General features: G+C 31.0%; 2 protein-coding genes across 2 annotated transcripts; one reads left to right on the plus strand and one right to left on the minus strand.

Annotated features, from left to right (window-relative positions):
- Positions 1–16,440: 16,440 nt before the first annotated feature.
- Positions 16,441–17,148, plus strand: LOC106693223 (uncharacterized). The gene has a single exon (XM_014439825.1). The coding sequence runs from the start codon at positions 16,441–16,443 to the stop codon at positions 17,146–17,148; it is 708 nt and encodes a 235-aa protein (XP_014295311.1).
- Positions 17,149–23,048: 5,900 nt separating this feature from the next.
- Positions 23,049–24,988, minus strand: LOC106693224 (protein hunchback-like). The gene is made up of 2 exons (XM_053740762.1): positions 24,973–24,988; positions 23,049–23,521 (listed from the first exon to the last, which is right to left on the minus strand). The coding sequence occupies exons 1-2, from the start codon at positions 24,986–24,988 to the stop codon at positions 23,049–23,051; spliced, it is 489 nt and encodes a 162-aa protein (XP_053596737.1).
- Positions 24,989–25,611: the final 623 nt, after the last annotated feature.

The following is a 25,611-nucleotide window of genomic DNA, read 5'->3' on the forward strand; positions in this document are numbered from 1 at the left end:
AACTTTAAATTTTCATTTTCTTCGTTTTTGAATGTGTTCAGAAGAAAATACAAAAGAATTATTCAGAAGGACCTTCTATCGTTTAACTTGATTTTTCAAACAAAATTCAAATTATTTCGATGATTATCATTAAAATTTATTGTTTTTATTTTTTTTTTTCCAAATTTAAAAGGTCTCTGAGCACTCTCAAAAATTTTAAGCATGGTGTTATGAGAAATAAGGCTAGTTATAAAAAATTTTTGTTTTCAATTGGAAAAAAAATATAAATCGAAAAAACACCGGTCTGAAAAAATTTGAGGATTTGCAGAAAATGTCAAAGTTTTATATAAAGAAAAATCAGAAATCAAAAATGGTAAACATCGAAAAATTTTTTCCAAATATCTACAAAAAAACAATGAAGATAGGTTGCAATAATTTTTTTGTATTTTTTTTCAAAAAGTAAATTTAAAAACAAAAATTTTGAAAAAAAAAAAACGTCCCAATCAGTTGAATTTTGAAAAAGTTATAGCTATTTAAAATTAAAAAAGCCATTTTTTTCAAAAATTTATAACTTTTTTTTGGTTGGGTGAAAAAATGTGAAAAAATTATGAGAAACGTTTTTGATCAGGTAGAAAAAGAGAAAAAATTTTCAGCCAACCCTAAAGGAGTCGGGGTCAAAAGTGGTCGATTTGGCGTAGAATGCCCCATATGAATCATGTAAAGCCACATACGGACATTCGTAGTTATCTATCACTATATTAATGAATTATATATAGTATGTAACGTAATGTTTCTTATATTCGATCAAACTCAACAAAATTACTTAAATTTTTACTCAATAACATTACTCAATTATTCAATACTCAAATTAGACAAAATCGGACTACGTTACATTTCGCTTACCAGTCACTCTTCTCATGTCCTCCAGATCCTGACTGGCGCCAGCCGACTTTTACTTCCCCTGTATCGGCAACCCTAGTAGAAATAATCAAGGGCCGCCTAGATTACAAACTAGGCCCTCGCTAGCGATATCGAGGCAAAACTCGAAATCGCGCCACCTACAATTCATGCGTAAATATTGCTTGAACCAATATCCGTGTACGCTAGTATGTATTTTATTGTATACAGTAAATGAGTAAATAACCTATTAGAAAAATCAAAATTATGTTCATAAATATTATGAGCACTTAAAAAAAAATAATAAAGCGTAAATTAATTGTGTAATTATGTTGTTAATATCTCGGTGTATAAGTAAATAATTAATTTAATAATGGATACAATTAAAAGACTTGATAATATTAATGATGTTAAATTAATGATATTAATGATGTGAAGAAATAATAATTTTAATGTTACTATAATTAACAAATGTTAAAATATTCAAATTTTAAAATACTAAAAAAATAAATAAATTATAGTGTATTGTTTTTTATAATATTCGTTCCATAAAAAAGTTTGAATAAAGGAATGTTAAATAAAAAAGTTTTTAAATTATTCAGATTATCAATAATTATTAGATTTAAAATTAGTAATTTAATTGTTACAACTAATTTCTATTTCAATTTTTTTAAATAATAATTTATAATAGTTTATTTGTATTAAATTAATATATAACCTATAATTGGGAATCGTGGGATTTAGTATCGCCATTTTTTATTTCATTTCTAGGCAAACTAGCTGGACGCTAGCCGACGCCTCGATTTCATTTCTACTAGGGAACCGGTCTAAATGTACACTAGATTAAGACCTAAAACATAAATCTATTGGGGATGAGAGACGTGAGCGGGGGTATCAGCATGTCTCGATGTGCTCAGTATGCTAGGTTGTGGAGAGAGGGTCGCGGTTCTTATAACGCGGAAGAAGCCGATTAGTTATGGTACAATCAAATTAGAATAAAGGAAGGAAACCAAATAAAATATAAATATGACGTGAGAACGACGTAGAGGGTCCGAAAGGCCCGCGGTCTAATACTCCCGGTCCGTCAGACAAATAAATACCTGAGTATGTCATCAGGAACCTCTTGAGGACGACGAATCATGAAAACTTAACACTTCCAGATAAATTATAATATAAAATAAATAATGTAGCACTTTGGAACAACAAACATCACGACACTCGGCTCCCAGAGCACAATATCCGGAGCCACGGGCTCTGAAAAACGACAGCAGTCCAGGGTTGCAGTCGAGGCCCACCTTGGCGGCTCTCCGACTCACCACACCTCGCTTCCGACTCCAAACTCGACTACTTAGTCCACTCGTACTTGAGAGCCACGGCGATTCTCTTATCGCAAGAGATTTCCGTTACATGATTGGCAGTGAAATGAAATAATTTTGCCAAAAAAGTATCGATTTATTAATTTATTTACGATTCTAAGAAATGTCGAACCGTTATTTGTCCACCGTGGCGAATAAATAATTCGACACTTCAAAAAAAATCGGTCTATCCGTTGACCCTGCGAGCCAGCCCCAAAACTTCCCGCTGTTTTCGAACTCTTTCAGCTTGAGAACATTATTGTGATTATATTTTCGAGCGCTCCGAGCTCGAAAATACTTTTGTTTGTCATTGTTTTCGATAAAAACCGTTTTTAGCATTTCTTTCTCCCACGATATCTCGCGAACGAATTAACCAATTTTGATGGTTGAGGTGGCATTCGACGCATTTCATTAAGTTCTAGAGATGATTAGATTTTGAAATTGATCGGATGAGTCACTTCAAAGATAATCGAAAAATAAAAACGTTCTTTACCATTTCTTTCTCCCGCGATATCTCTCGAACGAATTAACCGATTGAGATAGCTAAGGCGACAATCGACGCGTTTTATTAAGTTCTAGAGCTGATTAGATTTTGGAGTCTATCATTTGACTTGTTTCTGAGAAATCAATAAAAAACTAAAAAAAAAAATTTTTTTTTTCGTAATTCGCCAATATTTTCAAGTCTACTTGATCGAATGATCTGAAATTTTCAGAACAGTTGATGGCCAACAAGCTCTTTCGATTGCCACCTCAACCATTAAAATCGGTTCATTAGTTAAAAAGTTATAGACCGGTCACACACATACACACAAACACACACACACGCACTCGAACATCATTCTGAAAAAAGTCAGAATAGCTTCCTAGAACCTCAATACGTCGACATCTGATGAAAACTCGATTTTCGAAAATCGAGGTGAAAACAATAACTTCCCGAAATTTTTGAAAGTCATTGATTTTATTAGCGGGAAGTTAAAAAAATTCTGAAATTTTTATTTAAATATAATTAAAGTCAGAACGTAACAGTATATGAATGGGAAATCGAATTGCTAAAATTTGAAGTCAAAATATATATCGTTAAAGGTCGCTCAATATCGCTGAAATCTCACGAAAAATGTGTCAGCTGATTTACTTTTAAGTAAAATTTGGCAATTACTAACAATGATAATAATTTTTAAAAAATTTACACAGAAATAACAGTTGACGCGATTCAAGAAAATTATAATCTTCAGAATTTTTTTTCTTAATTCAATAAAAATGAAACACTTGATTCAAAATGTCTTTTTTGGTTCAAGACAGTAAATTCTCTTGCTTCAAAAAAATTTATTTTTAAAGTAAAATTGAAAATTTCTTGGCTTAAGGAAAAAAATTCTTTCCTAAAGAAAATAAATCATCTTACTCTAAAATATCAACGTTTCGAACGAAAAAAAGTTTACTTGGGCCAATAAACTTTTTCTTGCAACAAGAAAAAAAAATTTCTTACTCCATAAGTTTGCTTCTTTAATATAAAAGAAAAGATTTTCTCAGTCAGAAATATATTCTCTTTCTGAAAGGTTGACGTGTCAATTCTTTTTTTTTTTTTTTTTTTTTTTAATTTAAAGCGTATTTTTTTGTTTTTTTATTTCGAGAAAAATTGTTCAAGTACCCATTAATAGTAAATATTAAGGTCATAGTGTACTATAGGATATACTATAGTACAATCCAAAAATGTACTTGTCCCTTGGTCAGATGACAGAGGAGTACTCAAACAAAATCGTATTCAACTTTAGAATATAAGAATTCTGGAATATCTTTCTTACCAGGGAAAATACAAATGGCTGGGGGCGATCTCGTGGCGAACACCAAACTACTCCCACTGCTGCTGCCTAGCACTGGTAACTCCCCTTCTCCATATCTATTTTTTCTTCCAAGAAATTTTTTGTCTTAGCTTAAGCAACTTTATTTTCTTAATCGAAGCATATAAAAATACTTGCATGAAAAGTATAGTACTTGTTCCGAGAAATTTTATTTTTTTTAAGCAAGAAAATGCAATTTTACTGCAAAAAGATAATGTATCTTGCTTCAAAAAAAAATCTCTCTTACTTTGAGTAATATAAACTCTTGAAACAAGTGAAAATTTTTTGATTTAGGCGTAAAAACATGTTGACATGAGAAAAAAAATTTTGGTTCAAGATAATAATTTGAAGATAATTGTTTACTTGGTGCAAGTATATTTTTATTTTTCGAATCGATCAAAAAAAATCAGTCTATCGGTTGACCCTGCGGGCCAGCCCCAAAACCCTGTAGTTTTCGAGCTCCTCGAGCCCGAAAACATTGTTGTGAATACATTCTCGAGCTTTTCGAGCTTGAAAATACTTTTGTATGCCGTTGTTTTCGAAAAAAACCGTTTTTTACCATATTTTCTTCAACGATATATCTCAAAAGAAATGACCGATTGAGACGGTTAGATGGTAATCGACGCGTTTTATTGAGTTCTGGAGCTGGTCAGATTCTGAAATGGATTTATCTGGTCGTTTTTGAGAAATTTCGAAAAAAAAATTTTTGTTTTTTATTCTTTCGTTATCGGTTTCTTTTGAACGAATGAACCGATTGAGATGGTTGAGGTAGCAATCAACGCGTTCTAGTGAGTTTCAGAGCTGATCAATTTCTGGAATTGATCGGATTAGCCGCTTCAATGATAATCGAAGAAAACCGTTTTTCACCATTTCTTTCTCGATCGATATCTCTTGAACAAATAAACCGATTGAGGCGGTAATCGACACGTTTTATTGAATGCTAGAACTGATTAGATTTTTGAATTGACCGATCAAGCTATTTCTGAAGAATTTGATAAAAATTAAAAAAAAATTTTTTATTATTTTGTATTTCTTCTATATCTTAGAGTCTATTTGATCGATTGACTTGAAGTTTCTAGAAAAGCCTCCTCAATCGGTCAATTCATTAAGAAGATATGAAGAGTTTACATCCACACACACTTACGTACACACACACGACACACATACACATACATACATAGACACGTACACACACGCGCGCGCGCGCACGCACATACACGCACATATACATACATACAGACACTTGGACATCCTTCTGAAAATAGTCAGAATAGCTTCCAAGAACCTCAAAACGTCGACATCTGATGAAAACTCGATTTTCGAAAATCGGGATGAAACCAATAACTTCCCGAATTTTTGAAAATTTACAATTTTTTTAGCGGAAAGTTAAAAATTCTTGAATCAAGAATATTTTTCTTGGTTCAAGTTAACTGTTTCTTCTGTGAAGGGTGCGAATATCATCCGAAATTTCAAATGATTTTCAAATATGCACGAACAACAAAATATTGTTCTTAGAAGTATACTGTATAGTTATAGTAACAATGCGCATTACTTATCTACTAGATTGTTACTGCAACGATCTACTGTATCGTTCCGACAAAAATACTTTAGATAGCTCTGAGACCTATACAGTATCGTTTTGAGCCCGATCTGACATTATGCGCGTTGCAAATTATATGAGATACTTAAAAACCTTTATCATTCATAAATAAATGATAAACAAATAACTTTGATTTAATTAAATAATTTAAAAAACTGATTTATCAATTAGTTATAGTCTAAATAAATTTCACATATAAATGTAAATATTATATTATATTATATTATATCTTATATATTATATTATATATTATATATTATATATTATATATTATATTATATCTTATATATTATATTATATCTCTTCATTTTTTGAGTTCATTTATTAGTAATTCAATTTTAAATTAAATAATAATTTAGTTCTCATTTTTTTTATTAAATATATTTTTTTTTATTTACGTATCACATTTAAATTATAAAACATCGACTACATATAATATTTAGATTTTTGGTTATGAATGTATATTTGATTCCAAAGAAACAAAAAAACACTTATCAATGAATGTATCCCCGTGAAAAATAAATCATACATGGCCATGTGTAAATGCTCCATACATGGCCATGCATGGAAATTTGCCAGGCATGGCCATATATGATCATACATGAATATACATAGCCATGTATGTAAATTGACCAGGTACGGCCATACATGACTTGATATGACTATGTATAGAAACTTTAACTATATTAAAAAAAAATTTTTTTTGTTTAATTATTTTGGCGACGCAGAGATTATCAAATATGTGAACAATTGAACTTCTAATCAAATTGGAAATTTTTAATTTAGAGAAAAAACGCTAAACTTCCTAATGATCGCATCCGTTTCAGTAGGATTCGAACCCGGGACCTTCCGTACGAGAAACCGACGCTTTGATGACTAGGCTATGCAACCGACAGTGACAACGAAGTTTAGTTGTGCTACGTAAGATTAAAAGAATATAATCACTTTCGAAAAAGCAAAATATAGTCATCAATATGCTGTTAGTGATATCAAAAAAATTTCCTATTTTTTTTACACTACAACATTTTGTTTATAAGTGATTGTAATAGTCAGCTCAAATTTTTTATATGAAAAATCTGTGTGTCTATATATGGCCATATATGCTCATGTATGAACTATATACGGCCATGCATGTCCATATATGTTTCATTTTCACGGGTGAATGTATGGTTGAAATTATATTCAATATTGTTTAACAGATTTCCATTTAAAGACATGTATATCATACACGGAAAAACAATATAGTAATGGCGACTCTCTGGGATAGTGCTGAGTTCTTTCTGTAGGAGAAAAATTTCAGACAGTACTGTATGCTATTTGGACTGTATTCACTACTGTCCGGAAAAGTACTCAACACTACAACTATGTATGACCATACATGCCCGTACGTGGACTATGTACGGCCATAGATATTTAATTAATCACGGGCATACGTGGTCATATATAGTCATACATGACTATGTATGCCCACACATGGGTCATATACGGCCATATATGTTTAATAAATTATGGACATGTATGGGCATACAATCCCACTATATACGGCCACGTATGGACTATATACGGCCGTATAAGGCCATATATGTTCAATTAATCACGGACATACATGGTCATATGTAGTCATACATGACTATGTATGACTGTACATGGCCTTGTATGATTCATATATGGTCATGCATGACTGTATTGAAAAAGTTTGTATGCCCATGTACGGCCATATATGCTCCACGTATGGCCATATATGAACCATGTATACTTCATGTACGGTCATGCATGGTCATGTATGATTCATTTTTCACGGGTCAATATATTTATGGAGATTCTACTCTATTAATTTATTAATTACCCGTGGGACCATATTTCAACATCACAATTCTTTTTTACATTTTTCTTTTATTAATCGTCTGCTAGCAACAATTATACAATATCCAAAACAGTTGACGGAAAATAGGTGTTTAGTTAGGTTAGACGGTGCCGTGTGAGGCGACGACTGCGGAAAGTCGTATACGGCTCACAGCTATCTAATAAATAGTTACAGGAACGAGACGGTATTGTTACCATAAGTATACCTATCGTTGTGGTAACGATCTACGAGCTGCTGTACTTTAGATCGTTTGAGGAGCTATATTTTTAACTTTCCGCTAAGAAAATCGACGATTTTCAAAAATTTCGGGAAGTTATTGTTTTCACCCCGATTTTCGAAAATCGAGTTTTCATCAGATGTCGACGTTTTGAGGTCCTAGGAAGCTATTCTGACTATTTTCAGAATGATGTCCGCGTGTGTGTGTGTGTGTGTGTGTGTGTGTAAACTCTTTGTAACTTTTGAACTAATGAATCGATTTGGATGGTTGAGGTGGCAATTGAAAGAGCTTGTTGGCCATCAACTTTCCTGAAAATTTCAGATTATTTGATCGAATAGACTCGAAAACATTTGCGAATTACGAAAAAAAAAAAAATTTTTTTTTTAGTTTTTTATCGATTTCTCAAAAACGACTTATACGATCGACTTCAAAATCTAATCAGGTCTAGTACTTAATAAAACGCGTCGATTGCTACCTCAAACATCAAAATCGAATAATTCGTTCGAGAGTTATCGCGGGAGAAAGAAATGGTGAAAAACGATTTTTTCTAAATATTTTCGAAACGACTGACGTGATCGATTTCAAATTTTAATCAGCTCTAGAATGCAATAAAACGCGCCGATTGCCACATCAACTATCAAAATCGATCGATTAGTTCAAAAGATGTCGGCATTGAAAAGTTAAAAAAAAAAACATTTTATGTTATTTTTTCCGGATAATTCATAATATAACGTACTAAAATGTACCTGATATCATACCAACACTTTTTTTTTATGGTTTATTTTGATCATATAATGTCATCGAACTTGGTTTTTAGTTTAAATCATATTATCAACAAAAAAATCGATAAAACGTAGTTTTTAATATTTTTATCAGATATTTCATATATTACTGTTTCTTACATGAGTCAAAACTTATTTAAATCTTGATTTTGATCCCTGACATTAATTTCTGGCTCAATACACTTATTTTACTGAACATAATCAGGAACTAAATTTTAAAAACCGCTTCATTGATGATTTTCGATTCTTAAATTTTCAAACTTCAGCATAACAGGTAACTTGTTAGAGCTTGAAAAGTCGTAAAAAAACAATTGCATGTGATAGCATTTTCGAGCTCGAAAAGCTCAAAAATATATCTACACTAATGTTTTCGAGCTCTTTGAGGTCGAAAACAGCGGGAAGTTTTGGGGCTGGCCCGCAGGGTCAACCGACGCCCAGATTTTTTTCCGTGTGAATAGCTTGATTCGATGTGAAATAAGTAATTCGTAAGTTGGAACTATTTGCATACACGTAAAGAAATGTTTAGTTCAATTTATTACAAATGGAGTTCCATCTACTACACTGACTAGTAATATATAGGATAACTACAAGTTTAGTAACAGTTACTAGTATACTGTAGTACACAACCTATAGTATCATTTACTACACTTAGTAGTAATAAGAACTTGCATTAAACAACCACTGTGGTTCTTTCTACTCCACAACATAGTTGAATATAAACTACTCGAAAAAATTAAAGGATCAAAAAAAAATTCCGAATTTTTTGGTGATTTTCAACAGACCGTAACTTCGAGAGAAATAGTCGTACAAGAGATAAAAAAAAAAAGGAAATTGTAGCTCCAAGTGTCTACTTTTTGGATGAGTACTTTAAAATTTTGTAGCGTCAGCGGTTTTTTAGTAATCTTAAGAAAATCAGCGACAAAAAATTTTTTTTTATTTGTTTTTTTTTTAGTCTACGAGCATGGAAAATTTTTTTTTTGCTTGACCACTATAAGGATCGAATACCTTCGTTATTCAGCTTTAATTCCATTTTTTATGGAACTTGATACATCCACTTCTTCCTGAGATATCGGTCTTCAAGTGGAAAAGGATCCTTTGTCTTTGATTATCGATATCTCAGAAACCAATGATCACACAAAAAGTTAATGGTGGGTTTTAAAAACTTGAATAAGTTTCCTTTAACGATTAGCCATTGCTTACTCGAAAAAAAAAATTTTTCCTATCGTCACATGAATTTAAAAATGCAACAAAAAAAAGGGCTTTTGGTGGTTTTTTGGAAAATCAAGCTCTGAAACGAAAATATTGTGGAAATCGATAATGTTGAGTGTGCATTTTACAGTTCAATATGCCCACGACAACCCTACAAAGAGCCAGATTAATCCAACCAGCCGTTTTTTTGATTCACTCGATCAAATTTTTGAAAAAATTAAAGGATCACTTTTTTTTGCTCTGAAATGCATATAATCTTCAACAAAATAAGAAAACAAATTTTCTCGTGAGCTTTGTACACATTTTTATTGCAGACAGTGTTTAAATTTTCAAAAAAAAAAAAAACATTTTCAAAAAAATTTTTTTTCAATTGTAATGAACGAGAGATCAGTCGAATCACGGGATGCAGCGGCGAAAACGTGTTAAAAATGATTGGGCATCTGTTTCTTCAAATTTTCTCAAGTTGTTCCTAAAAAAAATTTTTTTTAAAAAAAATTTTTTTCTTTTTTGAAAATTCAAACACTGTCTCCAATCAAAATGTGGACAAAGCTCCGAAAAAAATTTGCTTTTTCATTTGTTAAAGATTATCATATTCAGAGCAAAAAACGTGATCCTTTAATTTTTTCAAAAATTTGATCGAGTGAATAAAAAAAACGGTTGGTTGGATTAATCTGGCTCTTTGTAGGATTTTTGTGGACATATTGAACTGTAAAATGCACACTCAACATTATCGATTTCCACAATATTTTCGTTTCAGGGCTTGATTTTCCAAAAAACCACCAAAAGCCCTTTTTTTTGTTGCATTTTTAAATTCATGGGACGATAGGATCATTTTTTTTCAAGTAAGCAATAACTAATCGTTGCAGGAAACTAATTCAACTTTTTAAAACCCACCATTAACTTTCTGTGCGATCATTGGTTTCTGAGATATCGATAATCAAAAACAAAAGGATCCTTTTTCATTTGAAAACCGATATCTCAGCGAGAAGTGGACGTATCAAGGTCCATAAAAAATGAAATTAAAGCTAAATAACGAAGGTATCTGATCCTTATAGTGGTTAAGCGAAAAAAAATTTTGCACACTCGTAGACCAAAGAAAAACAAATAAAAAAAATTTGAAAATTTTTTTGTCGCTGGGTTTTCTAAGATTACTAAAATACCGCTGACGCTACAAAATTTTAAAGTTCTAATACAAAAAGTAGATACTTGGAGCTACAATTTACTTTTTTTTTATTTTTTGTACGACCATTCCCCTCGGAGTTACGTCCTGTTGAAAATCACCCAAAAATTTGGAATTTTTTTTTTATCCTTTAATTTTTTCCAGTAGTGTATTTTATTCCTAATGTATTAATTAAATATCTGTTAGTTAACGATCATTAGTTTTTATGTGATTGAAAAAGTTATAAAAGTATAAAAATTTATCTTACATTCTTCGGACTTACAGTTTATCAAATTAAAATGATATAAAAATGAATTTATTAATGAATAACTTAAAATAATAAGGACTCAAATTTTAAAAGCCAACTTTTTATCAATACCTAATAAGGATAATCTATAAATTCTCGTATAAGCATAAACTTAGAATAATTAAGTATTAATTTTTATTAATAGAAAATATAAAAAACATCGTTTTGAAAGTTGTAATTTCTATAAATAGCAAATACTCAATAAGCATTGGTTTTAAAAATTGCGTTTATTTATAACAAATGTATCACTCATTCTTAATTATACATATTATTATTTTTAATTATATATATTCTATTATTGCACGCCTCGATTTTTAATTATATATATTTTTATTTATAATATTTTATATTATTTATAATATCAAATGCACTGACACGAGTTGAGGTTTAGCTACAGAATGGAGTAAAAAAGTTGTATGTGGAGCTGTTATTTTCTTCTTTCGATCATTTTACCCCACATTGGAGTAGATTGTACAAGTATTGTGGTATTGTATACTCCAAACGTAGTTACAAACATCAATTTATATAAAATTGTGTGGTTCCAAAAACCACAAAATAAGTATTTTATACTACATTGAGTAGTTGTGGAGCCTACAAAGTTTTACCACATTACAGTAGTAAGCAGAACTCCTATAGTAGAGAAATATCATGCACAACGTGGCTTATGTTACTACAGTTGTCCATGCGGCAACCACAAAGTGTAGTTCAATTTTTACTAGTTTAGTGTAGTAAATTCAACTCCAGCATTTTTTTACGTGTACTCCTAATCAGAGATCGGCAATAAAAAAATCCTCATTTGCCATTTTATAATTATTTTAGTCAGCATAATATTAACTTAAAGATTTTTGATGAATCATAATAAAAAAATTATGATTTTTTATTTACAATTTATTTATTAATTAAAAATTATTATAATTTAATTTTTAATTACTTAAAAAATAAAATTTTTATTCAAAAATAATTTTCATCAATAAAATGATTAATAAAAATATTTGAAAATTATAGCATTGTTAAAATAATTATCATTCAAAATGACAATTTTTTCAATTGCCAACTATTCATTATTTAAAGAATCAAAATCATTTGACCTAAAAAAACTAACAATGAAAAAATTTCAAACTATTTTTTATTACAATTTTCTTTTTTCTAAATTATGATAATTTATACTGATCAACGATAATAAATTATGAGAAAATTACGTTCACCAGTAATAGATAACCAGATAAATAAAGTAATGATCATAGTTGTTATTATTATTACCATGATTATTTATCATAAATCTCATTATTACTTCTTTATATTTTTTGACGTATTACGCAAATCGTGGATCTCATTGAAAGTCTAATGTCTCTGTTATGAAGCCTTTTGCGAAAAAAATCCTTTAATGATGTCAAAAATATTTAAAAACTGTAAAAAATGCGAGGAATTCAATGGTGCCATTTACAGCCTTTCTGATTAGCCGCGTCCTTGCAATAAACATAATTATTGTACAAGTAACTGTCAGGCTGGTATCAATGAAGAAGGATTTTCACACATCCTGAGCTTCCGTCGCCAAGCATATATAATGGCTGGAGATAATAGAAAGATCCCAGAACAAGTACAAATAAATTACAACAATACCAACTACAGGATTTATTTCTCTCTGGACTCATTGACTTGTTTCCTCGGCAAAAAAGAAGGACACCAAGCAAAACTATGTCCGGAACGTATAACTAATCCGGAGCCAACGGATAATCCTGTTAAACCGCTTCTGATAACTCTAGCCCCAAATACACCAACCAATAATCGTGCAGCAAAAGCTATTATCAGAATTCCAGAGCCCAAAGACGCACACACTTTACAGACAAATTCACAGACTTATACCAATAATAACAAAAGATCGTATCCTGAATCATCTACAACATCAGATTCAATCACTGATAAAAATATGCACGAAGCCAAGAACATAGGTACGCAAGAAAGTAAATTTAAAGAATCCATTGAGCAGCCAAAGAATAAACACTCCAATAAAAAAACTAAGAAAGCTATGGATACAATGACAGAAAAGAATAAAGATCTATTAGAACCGATAAGAAAGATAATGGAATCCGAACCTAACAAATATAAATATAGCTTCTTACAGTTAAAAAATTTTATACACAGCACATATGGATGTAGTAACATTAGCTCATTAGTCACAGAATCCACCAATAATGGTGTGGGGTTTGCCGCTAAGCTAAGAGAGTTTTACCCTCACCTCGAAGCAAGACGAATGAAAAACAGATTTTCCAGAATTATCAACCAAATAGAAAACAATTCATATGAAGACAGGCTTCTAAGTTCAAGTTCAAGTATGTCAGACTTAAGTGAAAATAATCTTCCTTATCAAAACAAACTATAATGCTTATAATACAATGGAATGTAAATGACTTCTTCCCCCGTCGTGAACGTATCAGCGCTTGATACAAAAACTTAATCCAGCTATACTCTGTTACCAAGAAACAAATTTTAAATTTAACACAGCTGCAAAAATAAATCACTACAATTGTTGCTATAAAAACAGAACACGTCACATGCCAGCGGAGATGAAGCCACATATGTAAGAGATGATATACAAACAACAAAAATAAATCTTGATACCCCATTAGAAGCGGCAGCAGTTAGAGTAAGAATGCCATTTGAAGTAACAATCTGCAATCTATATTTACCGAAATTATCAACATTGGATAATACAAACAACCTTGATCATCTAAAAGATCAACTACCTGAGCCATTTATAATGAATGGTGACTTTAACAGCCATAACCAACTATGGCATTCGAACTACACAAACTATAGAGGTAAAATGGTGAAAAAATGGCTAGATAATCATGAAATGATATTATTAAACGATGGTAAGCCTACACACTTCTCCACTGCTACTGGAGAAACTAGCATAATTGACTTTATCTGTTCACCAAGCATAGCACATCTTCTTAATTGGGATGCAGATGATAACCCACAAGACAGCGACCGTTATCCTATCTACATTCGAACGCATGAAAAAGCAGATTCTGGACACCTTGATCCCCCAACACCATCGTGGATCTTAAACAAGGCGGATTGGAACTATTTCACGTATTTAATAAATGAATATGTACTATCTATACAAGATACGGCAGATACGGACCCAACGGACTTGATTCTATTAGAGAACCTCACTAATAAAGTAAAAGCAGCCGTCCATCAAGCAATACCTGATAAGAATTACCACCAGGACAAGATTAGAAAATTACCTTGGTGGAATAAAAATTGTGAATCAGATATTAAGGCAGCTAAAAAAGCTTTCTATCGATACAAAAAACACAAAACCGACGAGTTAATAATTGAATTTAAAAAGCTCAGAGCCAAAGCTAGGCACACACTCAAAACAAGCAAAACTGAGACATGGAAAAACTACGTGAAATCACTAAATACACAGGCCCCTACGAAGTATATTTGGGATAATATTAAACGTATACAAGGTTCCAAGAGATCCAGCTTCACTAATATCCTAATAAACAAAAATGAAGTAACTATAAGTGAATCACAAGAGATGGCAAATCTACTCGCAGAAACATTTGCCAACAACTCTAGCGATGACAATTACACTAAAAAGTTTAAAATTACACAAAAAAACAAACTGAAGGTGAGAACTCTACTGTTATTCCACCATGTGATGGTACTAAAACTGAACTATACAATATTAATCAAGAATATACAGTAGAAGAACTATACATAACCCTCAAATCTTGTAAGACCAACAGCTCCGGTCCTGACGGGATACCTGTTGCATTTATGACACCTATCTACTGACAGTGTAATGGGTCCACTTATTTTCTCAATTGATTGTGGTCTTGATAAAACAAGGGCCCATACATGTGTAAAACTTAAGGTGTTTTACGTACCTGTCAAGCTATGCTTAGTGGAATCTCAGGACGAAGCTAACCCCGTACTGGACTACGCAGTATTAAAATTAAGAGAGAGATCTTATACTAAACTTATCAGGAAGGTTTATAAGGCTAGAAAACTAATTAATATGATTTAATACACTAATAACCATGGCATTCATTTAAACGAAGTCGCTTTGACAATTAATGAAATGAATATGAACGATAAATAAAATGGCTGATGAAACTGACTCGATTTGACTTTATTAACTGACTCGACTAAATTAATTAAATATAACGACTCCACAATTCAGAAAATATTACTTTAGAAAGAAAATAGTTAACCCGACAATTAACTAAACGACTCACTTACTCCAACAACTTCAATCCAAACCTGTCCTTCCTTCCACCAAACCTTTTCCTCCATGACCAAAACCATTAACCAGTTCCTTCCAAGTCTACCAATCCATTCCAAACTTTTCCAAATCCACCAGGTCCAATCCACAATAATTATTAATAGTATAAATAATTTAAACAAAACTTAATTAAGTAAAGAATAAGCTTCCACCGAAAGTGGACTTATATGCTCTTGGCCCATTATAAGTATAAAAATCAGCACATGTCGTAGTAGTATTAGATACTAGTTGTAGTGAAACCATGATGGTAGTGGTAGTAGAGGTAGAGCACGTCCGTCCACGGCGGTTGCTGCGAGCCAAGAGACCGACAGCTCGTCGTCTCTGGGCCTCGTACTCTACTCAGGTTAGCCAACCCCTAAAACCAAAAGTCGAAAACTCGACCGTAGTGACCCCGGCGCATTAGTGTCTGTATTTTCTTCAATATTGACAGTTGTTAAAGAAGAAGGGCGGATCTTTTGGCGCGAGTCGAAATTAAATTCAATTTAAAATGCAGGAGCATTCCACCCCGTTACAACAGCAAATCGTTTTTACTTAAGATAATCAATAGGATCTGGTCCTCTGGATCGTATCCTGAAATATAGAAAAGTGCAATTATTGTACCGATAGCTAAACCCAACAAAGATAAAACGTCAACGGCTAACTATTGCCCTATCGCTATCACGTATGCAACAGGGAAAATCATGGAAAAGATGGTAAATCGAAGGCTCAAATGGTTTCCGGAAAGTAACAAATTACTGTCACCACGTCAAAGCGGATTTTGACAAAATAGGTCAGCCTATGACCATCTTGCCCAACTGGAAAAAATCATTTGTCAAGCTTTTGCGGAGAAAGAACATGTCATCGTAGCTAGTTTGGACCTAGAAAAGGCATATGAGACGGTGTGGAAACACAGAATCATAATGATACTATTTCAACGGATTAAAAGGACCTATAATGGCTTTTATCATAAACTTTCTTGATAGAAGATCAATAACAGTAAAAATAGGTAATGTCCTGTCAAAAACTCAATACCTGAAAAACGGAGTTCCACAGGGTACTGTAATAGCGGTGACTTTATTTCTCATTGCTATAAATGAGATTATAAGTATTATAGAACTTCCAGCGATGGGAATGTGGTTTGCAGACGATGGGGCAGTGGCTTGTAGAGGAAAAAACATAAATACATGCGTGGAAAGTATCCAAGTGGCCTTAAATAAATTACAAGAGTGGCGTGACGTATCTGGGTTTAAGTTTTCTGAAGCCAAATCAGAATTCATGGTGTTTTCGAGGTCAAACAAGATCATACGTCCTACTCTTCTCCTTGGAGAATTCCAATTGCGTCAAGTAGCACAAATGAAAATTTTTGGCCTAATATTTGACCCCAAACTGAAATGGAACGCACACTTGAAAGAGTTGAAAAGTGAAGGTAAAAGAAGAATGAACATCATAAAATGTTTAGCATCAACTAAATGGGGAGCAGATAGTGAGGTTTTGATAAATATGTATAAAGCAATAATCAGAGCTAAGTTAGACTATGGTGCTATATTTTACAATTCAGCTAATCCAGGCCTACTTCAACTATTGGACACTATTCAAACGACTTCGCTACGTCTTGCCATTGATGGATTCAAATCAAGTCCTACCCATAGCATATTAGCTTAAGCCAACGATATACCTTTAGACTTACGCAGGTTAACCTTGGCCATCAGTTATGCTAATAACAACAGCAATAAAGATTGGAACTTACATGTCAAACCACAACGGGACCGTTTATCTACAATCTACACTCAAAAAAAAATTCCTTCCTCAACCTCTCAAAAAAAGAATAGACTACTATAAAAGCAAACTCAACATCTAGACGTATACACCGATAGAGAAAATAATTACGACTATTCCACCTTGGATTAACCATACCAATAAAATTGACTGGCATATGATGGAAAACTCTCTCAGCATAACTAATACTACTGGTAGTACCTTCCGATGTTTATTGAATGAAATTATGAACAAATACCAGGACTATGTAAAAATCTACACTGATGGATCTTCACTGAATGGCAGAAAGGAGCAGCGATAGTATACAATGATGTAGAAATAAAAATCAAGCTACCTAACGCCTTCTCCGTATTCTCGTGTGAAGCACATGCACTTTACCAAGCCATCATACGGTTTAACAATTCCGAAGAAATTAAAGGTATCATACTAAGCGATTCCAAATCAACCCTGGATGCCATAGGCAAGAACACGGGAAATAATTCCCTCATAATACACATCCCAGAAGAGTTAGAAAAATGCAGAAGTACCAAAAAAGAATGAGTATTAGTGTGGATACCAGCCCACGTTGGTATAAGTGGAAATGAAACCGCTGATACTGCTGCAAAAATAGCCGCCCGACTACCTGAAAATAATAACATTAAAAGACCTAAATAAAATGACACACATAAAGAAAAAAGCATATTGGAATGCAACCTGGTTGAACACTAATCCAGCAAAAATTCATGCAAGCAGAGATAATATATGGCAAATAGCCCCGCACCCTGCAAATAGAAAAAAACAGTGTATCATTACGAGGTTGAGAATAGGACACACCAACATTACGCATAGACACCTATTTGAGAAAAAACCAGTGGAAATGTGCCAATTCTGCGGAAATAGCCAAATATCGGTGTACCATTGGATCATAGAGTGTCCATCAATAAATCACCAACGGAAATCAACTGGAATACCAGACTCCATACATGATAATCTGAATGATATAAACAATTTTAGTAAACTTAAAGAATTCCTCAGAACTATAAACTTGTTAAACAAAATTTAATATGTATTATATATAAACTTATGTATTGCGGTCGCTAATGACCCTGTTGTTGAAGCGACCTTAATTATTAAATAAAAAAAAAAAAAAAAAAAAAATCAAATTGTAATTTTCAGTCAATGAAACAATGAAAAATAAAAAATCCCAATTTTTTTATTCTAGATCTTCTAGATTTTAGATGCTCCTAATGCGTAGTTATGTATTATCATATTTAATAGCGCGCTATTTTTTATACTTTCTTATATATCTTATATGGCCATGTATGTTCATATGTAGACATAGATTTTTCAAATGAATTTGAGCTGACTATCACATTTACTTATATACAAGATGTTGTAGTGCAAAAAAAAAAATAAGAAATTTTTTTGATATTACTAATAGCAGATTGATGATTACATTCTGCTTTTTACGTAGCTCAACTAAGCTTAGTTGTCATTGTCGGTTACGTAGCCTAGTCGTTAAGGCGTCGGTCTTCCGTGGGTAACGTCCCGGGTTTGAATCCTACTAGAGTGGACGTGGTCATTAATTAATAAGTCTAGCGTTTTTTCTCTAAGTTAAAAATTTCTAATTGTATTAAGAATGCAATAAAGAACAAGAAGAACAGGAAGAGCACTTCCAACAGGTCTTGAGAGTAGTAGAAGAGCGATATCAAGGCCGATTATTGCTGGACTCTGCAGACATGATCCACTAAATTATTTTAAAAGAAAATCCCATAAGATTAGTTTTTAATACGTGTGGTTTTGTTAATGCGTTTTATTATAATGGTCTGAATAAATTGCATATGACTTCAGCCATTAGAAGAGTTTAATTTATTAATTTTTGATAATCAAAACAAAAAAAAATCCAATTTCACTTCTAAATAGAGATTGTTATTAGTAATATACGAAAACGCCACTAAAATAAATAACTAGAACCAATTTCATAAAATTACACTCACAACTCGGGTCATTTACATGCAATATTTCTAAAACCACTCAAATATTTAGAGCAACAAAACTATTGTTGACCAATGTATTCAATGGGAAATAATAAAAAATATTAAATATTATCAACTCGTTCTTTACAAGATAACCGATAAAATATCAAACGTTTATCATTATCAATTATAGATTATTTATATCCATTGTCATTACAGTCACGTACAGAAATAAGTATAATTTACATACGAGTAGTTTATTATCGATATCACTGAGGAAGCGACAAAAGTTAAAGTTTCATTTAGTGTATTTACGTAGAGAGCTAAATTGAAAAGCATGTATTTTTATATATATGAATAACCTTCAGTACATATAAGTATGTATGTATAGGCAAAATGTACAGTTTAAGACCCCCAACGGTGTTCTATGCACATGTATGCCTTGACGCACCTTTTATCAAGCGTAAAATGCTCTTTATTCGGTAAAATCAATCTCATGGAAAAGGTCCCCTTTCGCTTGTACTTTCGAAATAACGGATGCTTTGATCTTTTCATTGGAACATCATCTGACTGTTGGAGAATCTTCATACTACAACAATAAATCGCTCAATTTCATCGTTAAAATGTAGATCCAGCTTTTTTATTCAGCTTGATATACTACCTTACATACATCTTAATACATCTTTTAAGAGAAAAATTCTATAACAAAAAAAAATCATTTTTTAAGGAAAATATAATCTGATAATTTTATCAGCAAAAAAACCAATAATGCTTTTGTGTTTAAAACAAAATTACCAATTATTATTAACTAATTGTACAGTAATAATTTATTTTGTACTTATGATAGCAAAAATTTAATGCTTGTATAATTAATTTATATCGTAAATTAATTGACGATAATGAGGTGCTTATAAAAGGGAGTATAAATCGCCTAAGGGTGGATCATTGAAAGTGGTCGGTCTAGAATCCCCTTAATCGTGCGACACATATATCAGTTACTAAAGCATCAGGATAGAATTTATTACCACGGCTAAGCCTATATCGTTGCTCTCAGTATTATTATTATTATGTCATAGTTACGAGGGGTAGAGAAAATAAGACACAGTTCTTGGTGCAAGCTCACGCGGGGCCCGCGTCGTAACGCTAAGTGAAGCGACCCCTTAATGCCCAAATGCATCCTAATGGTCTTAATGAAGTGTGTACACTCGGCGTATGAAGGTGAACCGAGTTGGGACCGTCATAATGACACTAATTTTTAAGCATAACAGTACACTCAGCTTAACAACGTGCGAACGTGTAAATGTTCTCAAAGATTTTTCTGCGGGCAAATGACACAACATATTACTTTTAATAACATTTCCAAAGCCTTTAGTTTTATGTTTGCTTATTCATTTATTCTATAATTTTTTAAACTATAGTAGATTTCATACAATTCCCACAGTAAAATTAAAAACTTAAAAAAAAATTAGTAAATATTTTTTTATGAACAGAAATTTATATTTATTTTAAATGATTATTTTGCTTAATTTAATCTGATGAAAAAAAAATGATCATTATTTTAATTGTATATTATTTTCATTATTATTATAATGATATAATGTTATTTTGTAGATACAATGAGACCAATTATACATCAACGATAGATAATGTACTAATTGATGTCATTCACTGATATGTTATATGTTAAAAGAGGATGTCATTAAGTTTCGCTTCAACGTCGCATCAGATCATTTTGCATGAATTCTTTTCATACCGACACTTTCGCGCGACTTTTATCCCGTGACGTGAGAGAAAAACCAGGCCTATCTCAAGAAAAAAACCAAGTGAGAGTAAAATATAAAACAGTAAAAACAAAAAAAAAAAAGAAAAGAATAATATAAAGAGAAATGAGCTAAGACAAGAGGCAAGTGATAAAAAGAGAAGAAAAAAGAGTGTAAGTATGAAGTGAGCATATTACCATTGAGAATAAGGACCTGAGCTTCGAGATGGTAGCCGCTTGGAACGAAATGAGGGTGGTAACAGGGTGCAAATGGGGTGGTACAATGGGCACTAATGGATCTCAAGCCGCCGCGAGAGGCGCTGCTTTTAATCTAATTGTCCTCGGTAGTCGTCGCGACTTACAACAGTGGTTAGCAACTTGCAAGGTACCACATAATTTTTCATACCTTTAATACTAAAGATAAATTATGTAATAAGTTTATTATTACACATTGAGCTTAATTGCTAATTTATAAGAATAGAATTGAGATGATAAATTAATTAAAGATGCGTTCAAATTAATTGCAATATCTTTTTTTAGAGAAATATATTTTGTATAAAGCTTTGAAATTAAAATATTAATTAAATAGAAATAAAATCAAATTTTTAATTAGATTTTAATTGAATTCATTCAAAACAAAAACTTATTTTGTTTAAAAAAAATAGCTTCTGTTAAATATAATGATGATAGATAATTTGTCGTTTTTATAAAAATCAATCTAATCGTATAATTTAATCATACATTTTTATCACATTTTTATTTTATTATGATATATATGTTTTTTTTTTTTTTTTTTTTTTACTTGTGTTGTTGTCATAAATCCAATGAATTGATAGTCAGTAGACAGGTGGTGAAGATAATTGTCTACAACTCATCGTCCCCAGTGGAATCGTAATAACAACTTATGATCACCAAAACAGAAACTGATATAATCTCATAGATAATATATAAATAAATTGGTTGAATTGTAATTGCTATTGTGCGTGTCACGATTCGTAAACTACGTATAGACAAAAAAAAAGATGAATAAAGCTATAAAAAATATGAATTCAACTCTTTTTAAACTATTAACTAAAATTCTATACGTTGTATACATTATTAAAAAAAAAAAAAAAGAAGAAGAAAACGAGAACACACCTCATATGAATAACGGAAAAAAATTTACGTAGTCCTATACATTTTAATAATAAAAATATGTTATTAATTCATTGAATTTAATAATAAATTAAATGATTTTATAAATTTTTTCATTCAAATATATTTTCCGATTTAATATTTAGTAAAATCGTTAAAACTATATCTCACTATTAAATGTACGATAACTGTATGAGTTATACAATTCAATGGTCAAATATGTAATTCGAGTTCCATTTAAAGTACTTGGATTAATCATAATTATAGAACAGTTATGAGGTAAACAAATAAATAATAATAGTAATAATAATAATAAAAATCTTGTTATTATTTTTAAATTTTATATATTTAATATTCTGGTTCATTTCATTTTAAACGTTATATAATGATTTATTACCTACATATTTACATGATTAATTTGATAATTCAGTATAATACAGTTTTATAGTACAAAAATTATTAACGAATATATTTTGAATTTATTATTTTGTATTTTATTATTATCGTTATTTTTTTATGATTTAATCGATATGTTTACTATAAAAAAAAAAAAAAAAATTATTGCTAGTAATTGAATAAAATACGGAAAATCAACCACTATATTATATTGTGGTGGTTAGGTTATCCACAAATAATAACTCAGGGTAATGTTAATGATAAAATGTGGTGTTCAATAAAACAGATTGCAACACTCTATATACATCATCACTAAAGATATGGTAGCTATTATCGATTGTTTATTTACACATAAATCGTTATCACAAAATCTATAACTTTCAACTTTCAAATGAAATAAATAAATAATTCACGTTCTTATAATTATTATTAATATACCTATATCATCAATCCACTCTAGTTTGTCTTTGGTAAACTCGTCACTCACATAATTATGTATTTTAAAAACTTTCAGCTCCGAAAATAAATATTTATTATTTTTTCTAATTTCCCGATTTACGAATAACTTCTTCAGCTTTAACTCTAAGTACTTGTGCACTCTGCCTTCTTATTTCATCTTCAGAAGATGTCGAATCATCATCACGATCATGTTTTGAACTTAAATTTTGTGGAATATTCTGAACATCCATAAGAAGCGGATGAATTTGCTGAAGCTGTGAATTAAGTTGATCACGTTGATGTTGCTGCTGTTGTTGTTGCTGTGGCTGATGTTGAATCTGCGAGTGAGCTAACACACCAGTTGAATTAAAACCGACAGGAAGGAGTGAATTTAATGATGATAAAGGTAGCCCCATATATTGTGATAATAATGCAGCTTGAAGAGGCGCTGGTATTTTAGAAGCATTTGCCGGTGATACCCAGGGTGAAAATACTGATGGCATATACCAGGGAAATCCACCACTTGGAGTCGATGGATTATGCATCAATGGTGGAGCAAGTGATAAATCGTTTATATCTGAAATAAATAAAATAAATTCAATAAATTACTAATAATTCGACAAGAGTCTTATTATACTAATGTATATAAGGTTTCCAAACATTTAAATGAAATCGTCTTGTTCAACTTGACTTCACCCTTGAAAATCGACTCTCAAACTTGCCTTTATATTCTTTATGTCACGATCAATGGGGTTTGATTAAAAAATACGGGAAAAAAGTCCCTTCATGCGGCTACTCAATAGAATGAATACAGCCGTAAGTACTGACTAACATCAAGGGGTAAACAAGAGATCTTTTTATTTTTTGTTTATTTTTTTCTACATTTATTATTTATTTTCATTTTAGTCAAAAAGAATAGAATATACGAATAAAACAGTATATTTGTATAAGTAATTTATTATAAGCCATATTGATATATGCTATTTAAAATTTTCTTCGAAATTTGAAGTACACAGAAAAAACAGTTGATTTGGTTCAAGAAAAATATTGTCTTCCGAATTTTCTTTCTTGATTCAATGAAAATAAAACACTTGATTTAAAAACTTTTTTTTTTTGGTTCAAAACAGCAAATTTTCTTGATTTAAAAAAATTTATTTTTCAAGCCAAATTAAATATTTCTTGGTCTAAGAAAAAAGTTCGTGGCTAAAGAAAATAAGTCATCTCACTCTAAAAAAGGCCATTTAGCATCCGAAATAGAAGTAGATTTCTCATTATTTAATTATTTAAACCTTTCAAATAAACATTAATAACAAAATAAATTTTTTTTTGATATCCTTAGAAATTCTCAAGGTTATAGAGCAAGAAAAAATTGGCAAAAAATTTAAAGTTGAATGCGAAAAATTTAAGAATTGAAATCAGAAAATTAAAAAAATTATCGGAATGGTAAGTTAAATAACGAAAATAAAAATTAAAGAGAATCAAATTATCTACGAAAAAGTATTCTGTTTTGTTTTACTATAGGATTAATAGTTAATACGTGATTGAATAAAATAATTAAAGTTCAAATTTCAATTATGATAGATTTAAGTGAAATCAGTCATAAAAACTGTCAATTAAACAAAATTGAATTTACACACTGGAATTGAAATATTTAGATTTTATGAGTGTTACACAGAAATAATATAAATTCAATTAGTTTCATAAATTTACTAATAAATACAATAGCTAGGATTCTGAGGAATCTATTGAAAGTAGGAGAACCAATGCAATAGCAAAACTTTGATGAGTGGTAAGATAAGAAATTTCATTGGTCTAGACACAAATATAGGAATGAAAATTAAAGCTTATTTGAAGAGTTTGTAGATAAATTTTATACAAAGTCGATAAGTTATAACATTCAAAAAATATTGAAGAAAGAATAAGTAAAAATATGAATTTTTGACATTCTGAAAATTTTGGGATGCTATAACTTCTAAACCAATTGACCGATTGAGCTCATTTTTCAACTAGATCAAGGTAGTCGCTTACAGAATACGTATACCATGTTTTAACGCGATTGGTTTAAGACTGTGGTAATAATCAAAGTGACAACCTTTATAAAATGATTTATTATAGTATTTTGTAAATTTCTAAGCCCATTTTTCTATAAGAAAAAGTGGTCAAATCAATGAGCTGCATAGTGAAACTTGAAGGCTATCGAGCGAGCTTTCAGATAGAACAAACAAAAATAAGCTATCTCTTTCCGTTTAAAAGTAACATCCAGTTGAATCGGTAAACAATTTTTTTTTTAATTTTACAAAATTTCAATTAACCATATCTACTAAACTTATCGGCCGATTTGGCTCATCTTCGAACTCTTCCAAGGTAATCGTCCATAGAATAAATGTAGTAAGTTCCATTAAGATCGGTGTGGAATTGTGGACGCTATCGTTGGAGAACGGCGCGTTATATTATATATATATATATATATATATATATATATATATATATATATATATATGAACTTTTGAACCAAATGTATTTTCTGACTCAGCTCGTCGAGCTGAGTTTAGATGTAGCAAAATTTTTCAAAAATTTCATCATGAGGACAAATACAATAGTTAGATTTCTCTGAAATCATTAAAAATCAACGTATCAAACGAGAAAAAAGTTTACTTGGGCCAAGAA

Source organism: Microplitis demolitor, chromosome 7 (assembly GCF_026212275.2).
Source record: "Microplitis demolitor isolate Queensland-Clemson2020A chromosome 7, iyMicDemo2.1a, whole genome shotgun sequence".
In the NCBI taxonomy this organism is placed as follows: domain Eukaryota; kingdom Metazoa; phylum Arthropoda; class Insecta; order Hymenoptera; family Braconidae; genus Microplitis; species Microplitis demolitor.

Bases quoted from the DNA above. Each gene is read 5' to 3' on its own strand.
- LOC106693223 (XM_014439825.1), top strand. From the start codon at position 16,441: ATGGCTTTTATCATAAACTTTCTTGATAGAAGATCAATAACAGTAAAA.